Below are 12010 nucleotides of genomic sequence, written 5' to 3' on the forward strand. Positions count from 1 at the left end.
ATTCCTGATTACAGGAAGTGACGTTGTGACTCTCAGCAGGTTTCCGGGCAAACGTGGGAGACAAAGCTGCTCACGCCCTCTACCAGATTCCTCAGAAGTCCAACGCTGGACGAAAGGGGCTGCCTCGCTCTCCCTCCTCCCCTCGCTCCTTTAGCCTGGACTCCAACGGAAGCTCCTCCTCTTCCTTTCCCAGCATGCCACACCAACTGCCCCGGCAAACTGTGGTGAGGGCCTGTGGCTTCCTTCCTGCCCCCCCGAGAATGTACCACTGGGTGGCTACACACTGAGTAACTTGTGTAATCCTGGTCTGAAGTGTGTGTGTGTGTGTCTTTCAGACAAAGTCAAAACCACGGCGAGTGAAAGCCATGTATGACTGCGTGGCTGATCACCACGACGAGCTCACCTTCAGCGAGGGGGATGTGTTGGTGGTCCTTGCGGAGGAAGACACAGACTGGTGGGTAGGTATGACGGGCAGCGCGGGCCGGAGCAAGAAGCTTGGACAGCAGCGCTTCCCATGACGATTTCTGCCAGCTCTCCGGTGGTTTTATATTGAGAATGTTCATGACAGGCCACGGGTTTATGACGTTGAGGACTGCCAGGTGCAATTCAGCTGCCTCACCTGTGGTCTTGAGCTAAATGTCGTATATGTTTCAGCGGTGTTGGCTGGATGTTGGTTTCCCTATGCGGTTTGTTAGAGCCATGATGTGTGTTAGGGTGGAGACTTGTCTCCCTCGCGCACACATGCTCCACTGGCTTCAGATAACACCCTGCACCCACAGCTCTGATAAAGCATGCAGCACAAGACCCCACACACACACACACACACACACACACACACACACACACACACACACACACACACACACATAGCTCTGATAAAGCATGCAGCACAAGACCCTACACACACACACACACACACAGCTCTGATAAAGCATGCAGCACAAGACCCTACACACACACACACACACACACACACACAGCTCTGATAAAGCATGCAGCACAAGACCCTACACACACACACAGCTCTGATAAAATACGTGGTCTGGTGGACTATCAGAAGATTCCAGTTCAGTAGAGAGAGGTTGAGGTAGAGAGAGGTTGAGGTAGAGGTAGAGAGAGAGGTAGGTAGAGGTTGAGGTAGAGGTAGAGAGAGAGGTAGGTAGAGGTTGAGGTAGAGGTAGAGAGAGAGGTAGGTAGAGGTTGAGGTAGAGGTAGAGAGAGAGGTAGGTAGAGGTTGAGGTAGAGGTAGAGAGAGAGGTAGGTAGAGGTTGAGGTAGAGAGAGAGGTAGGTAGAGGTTGAGGTAGAGGTAGAGAGAGAGGTAGGTAGAGGTTGAGGTAGAGGTAGAGAGAGAGGTAGGTAGAGGTTGAGGTAGAGGTAGAGAGAGAGGTAGGTAGAGGTAGAGAGAATGAGGATTACGAGGAGGAAGGCAACAAGGGAGTGAACTAGGGATTGTATAATAATTATTATTATATTTGAAGCTTCCGCTTCAAAAATTAAATGTAGGATTTTCATTTAAGGACGTTTTATCAGTCCGTGCCATTTCCTCCCAGCATGGCTATGTGGAGGGACACCCCAACAAGACGGGCCTGTTTCCCATGTCCTTCGTCTCCACGCTGTCCGAATGAAGCCAAGGCAAGGCGGAGCCCAGAGGAAGCGCTCGGAGGAAACGGAGCTCGCATCCACGATTGCGTGTCAAGTATTCGGCCTTCCACAGTGACACGCAGGGCTCTGTTGGGCAGGGTCCGAGAGCTTCCCAGCGGGGCGTTTCGGAACGTCCAACAGTCGGTAGTTTTCCCTTGGGTCCTTCAGACAGGACAGTTGCGTTTCCCTTGTGCCGCACGGCCGTCGGGAACCTCCAGACTTCCTGCGCGTTCTTCTCGGCCTGGGTCAGGCGTGCTGGGACCGTCTGGAGGCTTCTGCAGGCTCCAGTGCGTGTAAGACGCGGATTCCTCGTTCGTGAGCTGCAGCTAAAACGTTAGGCCTGCGTTACAGACAATTGTTACTTCAGTATCCCAGTATGTACTCAAATGTTGTACTGAGTATTTGTATATATTCAGAAGATATTTTATTGTAACGCTTTCCATCATTTCCCGGTACAGATGAAAGTTATTGTTTATTCAAGGTAGACCTGTATCCTCACAGAAACTCCAGAGCTGTCCCAGGCCCCCGTACACGGTCTGGCGCTCCAGGTGTTCAAACGAGGGACACGTTTAAACATTCAAAGTAAGGACTGCTGAAAACATACATTTTACTGTCTTTTCTTCTACTTAAAGCGCACTGAGAAGTAAATCGGCTTCACTACTGAGCTGAGTCGGGACTGGGGCGTGTTCCCGTGTGTAGTCAAATGTCCCGCGAATGCAGCGGAATCAGTACAAGTCTCTGGGCCGCAACTTTGGAAAAAAAAAAAAGAAAAGAAGAAATACCTGAAACGTGTTTATAACCTACTGTCCTGGAAACAACAAGTCTCCACAATTAACTAGTGATCGATTTTCTTTATTTTTGTACAAACTTGACCCCCTTATAGTAGGACGGAGAACACAGATTAAGGGTTGATGCTGTAATATCAGTCCATATTGTACTGAACACCTGAAAATGTCCCTTTTCATTAAGTTTGTGTTGTAATAGCATTGGAATGGAAATGTGAAAACTATTCAGTGCATCACAAAATAATGTCATAGCTGTGTGCATTTTTTTTTTTTTGCTTCTAAATTCTAATATTTAAATGATACATCAGTTCTTAAAATGTGATTTGCCATTTAATTTATTTGTTTTTTGGAATTTAATGGAAACAAAATGTCTGTGGCCCTTGAATGACACAAATGACCTGCATTACACATTATACAGTTTTGTTCGAACACTCGTACAGTCTGTATAAAAGTTCTTGTCTGTTCTTCCATAATGGTGCAAAGTCTCCTTGTCAGATTTTAGTGACTCTGTGCTTAACACCTGGAGGTCAGGCAGACCAGAGTAATAATAATCTGACACAAGGCACTGCAAGATTAGAAAACTCACAAAGTAAAACAATCATAACGTCTATGATCTAACTGGGGTTAATGGTTAAGGTTTGGTATTTTCACAGTCTTGTAAGGGTTGGATTCATCCAGACAAATGATAGAAAAACTAGAGCATTGAGCAAAAACCAAAAAAAACCCACAGGTGTTCTCACTTCGGTCTGAGATATTTTTATATCCACGTGGCATACACACTATACGTTATGTGCTGAAATATGAAAAACATATTTTTTCTGAAAGGAGAAGGAAACCAGGAGAAAAACGGGGAAAAGAAGGGAAGATTCGGAAATTTCTCAAGTCAGTCCAAGGCCACATAGAAGCGGATTACTGGAGAAGACTAGATGGTACGACACAGCATGGATTTAAAAATATATATTTATGATAAAATCCACCACACACAAACAGCTGGAAGTTGTCCCACTTCTGGTTTTTCCTTACTATCCTCCTCATGGGGTTTGTTGTGGTCGGATTTAGGATCCAGTATCCTGACATCCGATGCGTCAGCTAATGATGGAATGACGGTGGGTTTGGTCTGGAGAACGCAGCCTGTCGTCAGTGGGTTTGGTTCAGCAGAGACGACGGTGGTCAGTTGATAGTGGTGAGCCCGTGTGTGGCTCTTTAGCCAGTATGTCCAGACGTCTCCTGACTCACAGGGGCCTGCTGTTTCGGCCTCGGATACAGTTTAATTTTGCCTTCGGCATACAGCCGCTTGATGACCTCACTCTCAAAGTCGGCGTTGTGCACGCCCGTTTTCCGGAACGCTCCAGAATACTTGTTGTTTTCCCAATAGTGGTGCCAGTTGCCCTGCGCGTCCGCCCCAAAGCCGAACACCGACACCTGGTGGGACACGGCACAACGGAACGGGGAACATTACCGGAACTCTCTCGGCCGCTCTCAAATCAGAAGAAAACTCACGGGACCTGGACTCGTGAGGACTCTAACAGGACAGAGGCCGACTGGGATCCCTCCCAAGCCTGCATCTGGGAGTGATTAACAGACCAATACAGTTATAGACAAAAAAGCAACGCCTTTCCTTACCTCGTCACAGAGGTGCAGCGCGAACACAATGGCCAGCATGCCTGTGGAGGGATATCTCCCATGGTGCTCCGTCCAGCGGTCGTGAGTATACTTGAAGAAGCTGGGGTTCACCACCATGACCTGCAAAGCCAACAGCCCACCGTGAAGCGGCTCCCCTGAACGTTGCGCTCACACCCGGCCGTTTCTTTAACGCCGACCCGCACACGTATACATGTAGGGCTGCTAGCCTGCCTCTGGTGACCTCTCAGGATGGTATACAAAAAAAAAAAAAAAAAAAAAAAAAAAAAAAAAAAAAAAAAGACGTTGAGAGAGATGGTGGCAAGGATGTTAAATGGGAGTCTTTTCCTGGAGCCAGTTTGCTTGCTCTAAAACAAGGTCTTAGACTCTGGTCCTCGTGAGACGTTGTGCCGGGTTGTGCCGGGTTTCGGAGGTGAGCTCCTGTCCCATTCCCCTCCCCTACGGTCACAAATGCACACTAGACACACCTACGCTCTCGTCTGCAAACACTGAGGTTAAACCTTTCAGTTGGCTGGCCTACCACGATTGTGTGCCTAGTCTATATGAAGGCGAGTTGGCAGTATACTTGGGACACTACAAATGACACCACACACACAAAATTGCAGAAAAGTGCCGTTTCAGACAGAGGGTCACACCCACCTTATCTTTATCTGCCTTCACATGCTCCTTCACTTTTGTGTACGTCCTGAGGATGAAAACACAAACGTCTTCACAACCGCTCCGTTAACAGGCGTCACATGGTTTGGCTAAACCCTTAATACCACGGCAATTAATCCAACATTTCAGCATGAGGAAACAATTTTGTGGCGAAACACATTCACACTCAAACATGACTGGATTTCCAAGGTCGCCCTGTGGGGGTGGGGCGCACAGCACGCTGCCAGGGGGTCGGCCGCCCCACCCTGTGGGGGGCGGGGCGTGCACCCAGGAGGTGGGCCACCTGGGCCCGGGGCCATACCTCTTCACCTCGCCTGTGGACAGAGCACTGGTCAGCCACGTCAGGTCCTGAAGTTTAAAGGGCAGCAGGACGAGCTGCACGCTGGGCGCCAGGTCCATGGCGCTCTCCGGGTACATAAAGTGGTGCGTGGTCCGCTTGCCCACATGCTGCTCGTAACCCCTAGTTCTGGCTCTGTTCATTCTGTAAGGAACAGGACAAACACATTTTTACTGGTATAGCACCTTCTAAAAACCACTTTTAAAAGTGGTTAATACTGCAAAAATCAAAACAGGAAAATAAACCAAGACAAGATTAGGAGAATAAAATTAATGAAATTAAAAGAACACCAAGTACATAATATGTGCTGTACAGTAATAAATTTAAAAGACAAAGTCCTAACTGAATGTAATACTCGATATATGCGTTTTGAGATTTTTTTGAAAATGTTCTGGCTGATAATTGATCCCAAATCTCAGAATTCTAGAACCACAGTAACCAAAACCAAACCACCGTCGGTCAGACGACTTCGGCTGCCGTACACCTGGAATGAGATTAAATCTCAACCATAAATGTAATCCCTCTCAGTCTGTAGCATGATTTACTTAACAGCTTTAGAAGTGTAACATTTGCATACTTCTGTGTTGGTTGTGACAGTGTGGTGAGTTCAGCTCAATCGTTCACATCAATTGCCTTCGTAACTTCGTATATGCGCAGAATATTTCAGAGGGTGACTATTTTACGCGGTCCTTTTTAGATGAAATAAACACTTGACAGACTCTCAGTAACATCAATGATGTGGCACTAGTGAAGCGTCTGAATACATTCAGTAGATTAATCCAGAGACTTTTAATGAACTGTATAAATAAGATTTGTTTATATTATCTATTGAATTCGATTGTTTTTCACTTTATTTGGAGTGTCCAGGTTCCTATCTGTAGATGTTATCCTGAGAGGGCAGTGACCATGTAACAGGTATTACCGTCTTACCGTCATACCATCTTAGCATACTCAACAAGCTCTTACAGACGTGTTGCTGACAACACTCTAACTGAATTTGTTTAGGGTTAGGGTCAGGATTAGGACAAGGATTAATCAGATATAAAGGACCACACAAAATAAAGTTACTTCTTAACAGCTCCAAAGATGTCATAAACTGTGTTGTAAATCTAATCTACTGAAATATACAAATATCGGAAGCGGAATGGCTGGATGGTGGCCTGTTAGACAGAAAGCATGGATCTTACCGGAAGATGACGGAATGGGAGTCTATCAAAGCTCCATCCATGAACTGCAACAAGTTTCCTGAGTTTCCGACCACGGCGCACGTCTGGTAGCGGCCGAACTGATGCGTTTCTTTCGGCGAGGATACCACCTGAAACATCTTCTTAATAACTTCCTCGATTGTCCCTTCAGTTGATTGTTGCAAATTCTAGAGAGTTAGAACGAATTACACTCCCAAAAAACCCACAGAAACTTTCTGCAAGTTTGGATAAAGGAACACCCTGAAAAGTCATCTTTCATCTTATGTTTCTCATTCTCAGAGAAAACCTCAGCAGGGTAGCCTTAAGCATACATGCTTCTCTCTCTCTGTGTGTGTGTGTGTGTAATTTTATATTATATTATATTATATATTATATTATATATATATATATATATATATATATATATATATATATATATATATATATATATATAAATAATGTATATGTGTGTGTGTGTGTGTGTGATACATATATATAAAATTGTGTGTGTAATTTTATATATGTGTGTGTGTGTGTCTGTGTGTAATTTTATATATATATATATATATATATATATATATATATGTATATATATATATATATATGTATATGTATATATATATATATATATATATATATATATATATATATATATACATATATACATATATATATATATATATATATATATATATATATATATATATATATATATATATATATATATATATATATATATATATATATATATATATGTATGTGTGTGTGTGTGTGTGGAAGCCAAAGTACCTGTGCCAATGCCAAGTTCAGGTTCAGTGCCAATGCCCAGAAAAGTTGAAAGCCTTTAATTACATTAAATGAAACCTTCCAGAAACAGCTGAGTCAGAGTGGACCGGCCCAACTGTACCACTCTGTGTCTTTAGGGATTTTTGTTTAAGGAGTGGCCAGGAAGGCGGTAGTTTACAGCCTCCCCCTCAGTAGACTAATGAGCTGTTGAGCGAATGATGGTAATAACAGGGACGGGGATGGTGGGGACAGCCAGTAGCTCTGTCTGTCTGTCTTTGTGTCTGTCTTTGTGTGTGTGTGTGTGTGTGTGTGTGTGTGTGTGTGTGTGTGTGTGTGTGTGTGTGTGTGTGTGTGTGTGTGTGTGTGTGTGTGTGTGTGTGTGTGTGTGTGTGTGTGTGTGTGTGTGTGTACATCCCCACACTCTACCATAGAACCTCAGTGGTTAAGTTGCTAGTTCAAGCCCCTTAACCCTCATTTGCTTGAGCTGTATAAAGCATCAGCTCAGTGCCATAAATAGAAAAATCGGGCATAAAAGAAGAAGTCATGATAGGCAACTCGAAATAGTATTGGAAAAAAACAAAAAAACATTCCTGCCATTCTGACTAAACACCTAAGTCATATCCTAAGGCAGAACAAAGCGAATAATCTTTACGTATATTTTACATTTTTCTTTCAAGAGTTGCCCCCCCCCCCCCGCCTTAAACCAAGCTGTCGTATGCCATCATGTGGTTTATGACCTCCATCCTTCAGACGCTAACGGGCTGCAAATGTTTCATACTTGGCTCTAAAACGCTTACCAGCCACCACTTTAAAGAGGCGGGGTCTATTTTCTTGTCTGTCACGGTGAGGCAGGGCTGCTGGTCGCGTTCGTAGCGCTCGTCAAACCACTCGGACACGCCCGCGTCGGCCACGCACGTGCGGCAGCCGCAGGAGTTGCAGCAGACAGCTTCCGGCGTGGCCCGCGGCTGCGTCTGGTTCTGCCCTGGTGGCCTGGACACGCCGTGGGCTGGGGGCGGCGTCCCGGAAAGGACGCCGCTCTTCGGCATGGTGTACATGGCGATCATGAAAAACAGGATGCCACAGAACAACGCTCCCAAGCACAGTTTCTTCTTCAGTACCATGGCTGGGGCGGGGACCTCATGTCCTTTTGCAGTTCACAATAGGCGAAAAAATCTAAATCACAAACTTCTTAAAGAAAATTCCAAACCAAGGTGCTGGTGGAGGAGCGAAACGGGCTGTTCACCGCGGCGATCGGGTGAAGTTTCGGCTCGCGGCTCCACAGGCCACGGGAAACCCCAAATGTGCAGGGAAGTTTTCGTCTGCTCAGTGGCGCCGCATGGTAAACGAGACAACAAGAGAGGAAACATTCATTTTCACTTTCTACTCAGCTGGCGGTACACAATCCTCCCGAGCTCATGCCACCACATTTCAGTCAACATGACTCCATGTCCTCATAGCCTTCTCGTTCCTGAAACACAGAACAATAAACGAACCTCCGTCAGGATGCGCTCCTGTCGGCCAGGCAACAGAGAGGGAAAACGAAGCCCTGGCAAATTTCAACCAGCAGCGAACAGGACACTGTAATACAATACCAGTCATTTTGCAGAGCGATGCTTTAGTTGGAAAGCACAATTCTGGACTCTGATGCAAGTATCCACATGGGTAACAGTGTAGTATATTACTGCATATCAAAAATATATAAAATTATATATATACACACACACACACACACACACACACACACACACACACATCATAAAAGCCCCTCTGGCAGCAGTTAGAGGCCCTTCCTGTTCCTGTAAGTCACAGAGCTGCTGTACTTCATCTCTAATGTTTTCTGTGTGTGTGTGTGGAAACAGACAACTGTTGCTGCTTGCTGAGGCTGCAGGAGTCAGTCAGGTTGCTGCCAATGAGGGGAGAGTTCTGTAGACCCAGCTGATGTTCTGTTGATTGCTAGGTTAACAAATCCCTGTCTACAGTCCAAACAGCACTGTGACTCTAGATGGCAGCAGCTAAAACCGGCGGGTCAGCAGAGCGGCATGTCGGCTGGCAGGTAGCCCTCTCTTCCATTAGTCATCAAAAAACGAACAGCCTTAAATAACACGGGCGGAGAAAATGAAAGAAGACCAGCTACAGAGTAAAACTGTTCCCGTACAGTTAAGAGTTTGGGAGGTTACCAGAGAGTAGATTCCACTAATCTAAAAACGCACTAATCTACAGTAATTTGTGGCTGACTAGGGTGTGAAAACAAATCAGAATAAAATTAAAACATTTATGGTCTTCACATATAGGACATATCTGCGTTTGGTAGGGAGAGGATATATTTAAGTTGGGTGTCTTTATGTAACCCTAGATGTATTATAGGCATCGAACTGTGGTCTCCAGTCACAGCTGACCGCCCCAGTCTCCTACTTAAGGAACAGGACTGGAAGTGCTCACCTTGCTTGTCCTCATATCAGACCACACCTTTGACCTAACTTAACCCCAACCCTACATAATCAAAGGAGAGTTGCAGTTTGCATACATGCAGTTTTGGCGTGACCAGTAATAGATCAGCCATCCTCCCCACCTCACCTCCCATCTCCTCTAAACTTCTACAGTTCTGTTGGATCGAGCACAGTCATTGGTCAGCTTTTCAAGCAGGCAGTGTCCAGGTCTCCCCTGCTTGTGCGGGTTCATTAGCATACCAATATGACAGAATGGAGAGAGTGAACAGAGGGCCTTTCACCCTCCTGGTCCTGAAAACACAGGCTCTCCAGCTCTTGGCAAACAATTCCGATTTGATCAGTCACTGGGACGTGGTCTTTACTCAGTGGAGGTAATCTCTTTACAGCGGTTCCTCGTGGAGGGAATGCTCAAATCTGCGCCAGGGTTACGCAATTAACACACAGCAAAGAAAACGAGCTGCCGCGTTTAACCATTTTGTTGAGCAACTCTTGTGTAATAGAATTTCTCTTCTTTTTGAAACAACGCACACCTCCGTGTGGCTCTAAAAACTCCTGCCCTATGTCTGCGGCAGGCTCGGTCTCAGTGCTGGGCTCTCCTGCCTGTGCATTCAGCCGTCAGCGACTGTTCAAGGCCTTTACTTCTGGGTGCTGCATCGTGGGGGTGGAGGAGAGGAGACTCTCAAGTTAACGAGATCTGTGGCTAACGCTGGGCAGGCGGAAGCTGCGCTCTGGATCTCCCCGCGAGGTTCACGGCCTGGCAGGGCACAGCACTGATGTCACAGCTACCCGATTTCATTAAAGGGAATAACAGGAACAACGGGCATAATGGAAAGACCAGCACTTCACCTGAAAACGGTCCAGGCTGTGGGCCGCTGGATAGAATCCCAGGAGCTCTACAGTGCAAGCAGCATACTGAAGTACTAGATAAACAAAGCACGCTGTCCGGCCACAAAGCTGTGAGAAAAACACATCAGATCAGGGATCACAATCCCAGAGTTAGAGTTAATGATCTGATGAAAAATCAATGAAAAGCAACCCTCCCTCCCAAAGAAACAGTTAGAGGTATTGTCCATTTTTGCTTTGTAAAAAGATTTTCAAAAATGGCCATACCCGATTAAATCTGTTAAGGTTAAATTTGAAGAAAAAAAAGACAGATTTTTAATGAACTAACTTGTTTCCCAGTCACTCAAATTGTTCATGTAAAGAAGAAAATGTTGTCCTGGAGATTGTTAAACAGTATCTCCATGTCAGCACTAAATTATAAAGTTTAAGTGGTGTGTGGAGAGGACTGTTATCAATAGAGCTTAGAGGCTCGACAGAGCTGAAACGTCCATGCACAAGGCTCATGTTTCTGGACTGAAAGTCAGATAAAGACCAGTCTTTCCCAGTAAAAGCAGAAAAACACACCAGGCTGTAACCCCCCTGCCTCACTTCCAGGCGAACACGAGCCCAGAGCTTCAACCCCCCCACCAGAGATCAGACATCTTGGGGAATTTCAAACAGCTGGACCTCCCTGTTTCTTGTGCCTCCCAACAATGTTTCCTGGACCCTAGTTCACTCACTCAGAATTGGCACAACATGCGCCGAAGCTTGAGGAGCAGATGCACTTAGTCTAACCCATACTAACGGCATTCAGATATGCTTTATATATATATATATATATATATATATATATATATATATATATATATATATATATATATATATATATATATATATATATAAAATTGACAATACCTTTTATTTGAATTGTTCTTACACTTAAATTGTTTAAATTTACAGAACTTCCTAAGTTCGTACAGTATTTTTGCTCACTTTAGATGGAACACTGACATGAAAACGAGCACAGGATATCGTGTGCGTTCTCTCAACCGTGTTTCGAGGGCAGAGGTTATTATCGATATCCGCTCCAGCAAAGGATATGAAGAAGAAAGCAAACAACAACAACAAAAAGTCATGTCAGACTTATGTTCAATAATGATCGTTTCGTACTCATTAATGCTTCCTTTCCCCGAACACTGCTCAACTAACCAGAAACAGGACGATAAGACAGAATAAAGTTACATCGATGAGCTACAGTAACTTTCTTTGACAGTTTGATCCGATATTTGAAAATACATGATGCAAATGTGTTACTCCGGAGTCACTCGGACCGTTCTCCATCACAGAGCCTGTTGGAGTTCCTCTTCGACTGGTGTGAAGGCGCAGCTACCCGCTACTCGGAGCGGAAACGGACCGGTTTAATCACTTTAACCAGTTTAACTTCGATCTTAGCGGAGTCCTTGGTGCGCCCAAACGGACACGGGGGTATTTGTAAAGCCGTATATATATATATAAAAAAAAAATTTAAAGTTAGGAAAAGTGAAACAACAACGCTACGTTTCTACTGTTTCTCTATCGTCTACCATCGATGCTTAGCTCTGCTCAACTTTTCCGAAACATTTCGAGTCTCAGCAGTTTTGCGCTTAAGAAAGGAATTCGGATCCGTTACTTACGCCTCGTCCTCAGCTTGTCTGGGAGACCGACGGTCT

General features: G+C 45.1%; 2 protein-coding genes across 9 annotated transcripts in view; one reads left to right on the top strand and one right to left on the bottom strand.

Moving 5' to 3' along the window:
• unm_sa1614 (un-named sa1614) overlaps positions 1 to 2864 on the top strand; it is a 27726-nt gene extending 24862 nt beyond the window's left edge. For 3 of the 7 annotated variants that reach the window (XM_027028954.2, XM_027028957.2, XM_027028959.2), the window contains 3 exons: positions 37 to 224; positions 336 to 458; positions 1552 to 2864. In XM_027028954.2, coding sequence (XP_026884755.2) covers positions 37 to 224; positions 336 to 458; positions 1552 to 1626 — 386 coding nt within the window. In that variant the 3' untranslated portion in view covers positions 1627 to 2864. Of the gene's footprint in view, positions 1 to 36; positions 225 to 335; positions 459 to 1551 lie in introns of those variants that run through there. The other 4 variants (XM_027028955.2, XM_027028958.2, XM_027028960.2 and 1 more) reach the window with 3 other exon arrangements.
• Positions 2747 to 12010, bottom strand: part of st3gal8 (ST3 beta-galactoside alpha-2,3-sialyltransferase 8) — a 9349-nt gene continuing 85 nt past the window's right edge. The window contains exons 1-7 of one of the 2 annotated variants that reach the window (XM_027028962.2): positions 11975 to 12010; positions 7830 to 8500; positions 6250 to 6434; positions 5027 to 5206; positions 4708 to 4753; positions 4051 to 4170; positions 2747 to 3849 (exon numbers count right to left, since the gene is read on the bottom strand). The exon at positions 11975 to 12010 is cut by the window's right edge and continues 85 nt beyond it. In XM_027028962.2, coding sequence (XP_026884763.2) covers positions 3631 to 3849; positions 4051 to 4170; positions 4708 to 4753; positions 5027 to 5206; positions 6250 to 6434; positions 7830 to 8153 — 1074 coding nt within the window. In that variant the 5' untranslated portion in view covers positions 8154 to 8500; positions 11975 to 12010 and the 3' untranslated portion in view covers positions 2747 to 3630. Of the gene's footprint in view, positions 3850 to 4050; positions 4171 to 4707; positions 4754 to 5026; positions 5207 to 6249; positions 6435 to 7829; positions 8501 to 10325; positions 10418 to 11974 lie in introns of those variants that run through there. The other variant, XM_035520142.1, reaches the window with a different exon arrangement.

This window comes from Electrophorus electricus, chromosome 20 (genome assembly GCF_013358815.1).
Source record: "Electrophorus electricus isolate fEleEle1 chromosome 20, fEleEle1.pri, whole genome shotgun sequence".
In the NCBI taxonomy this organism is placed as follows: domain Eukaryota; kingdom Metazoa; phylum Chordata; class Actinopteri; order Gymnotiformes; family Gymnotidae; genus Electrophorus; species Electrophorus electricus.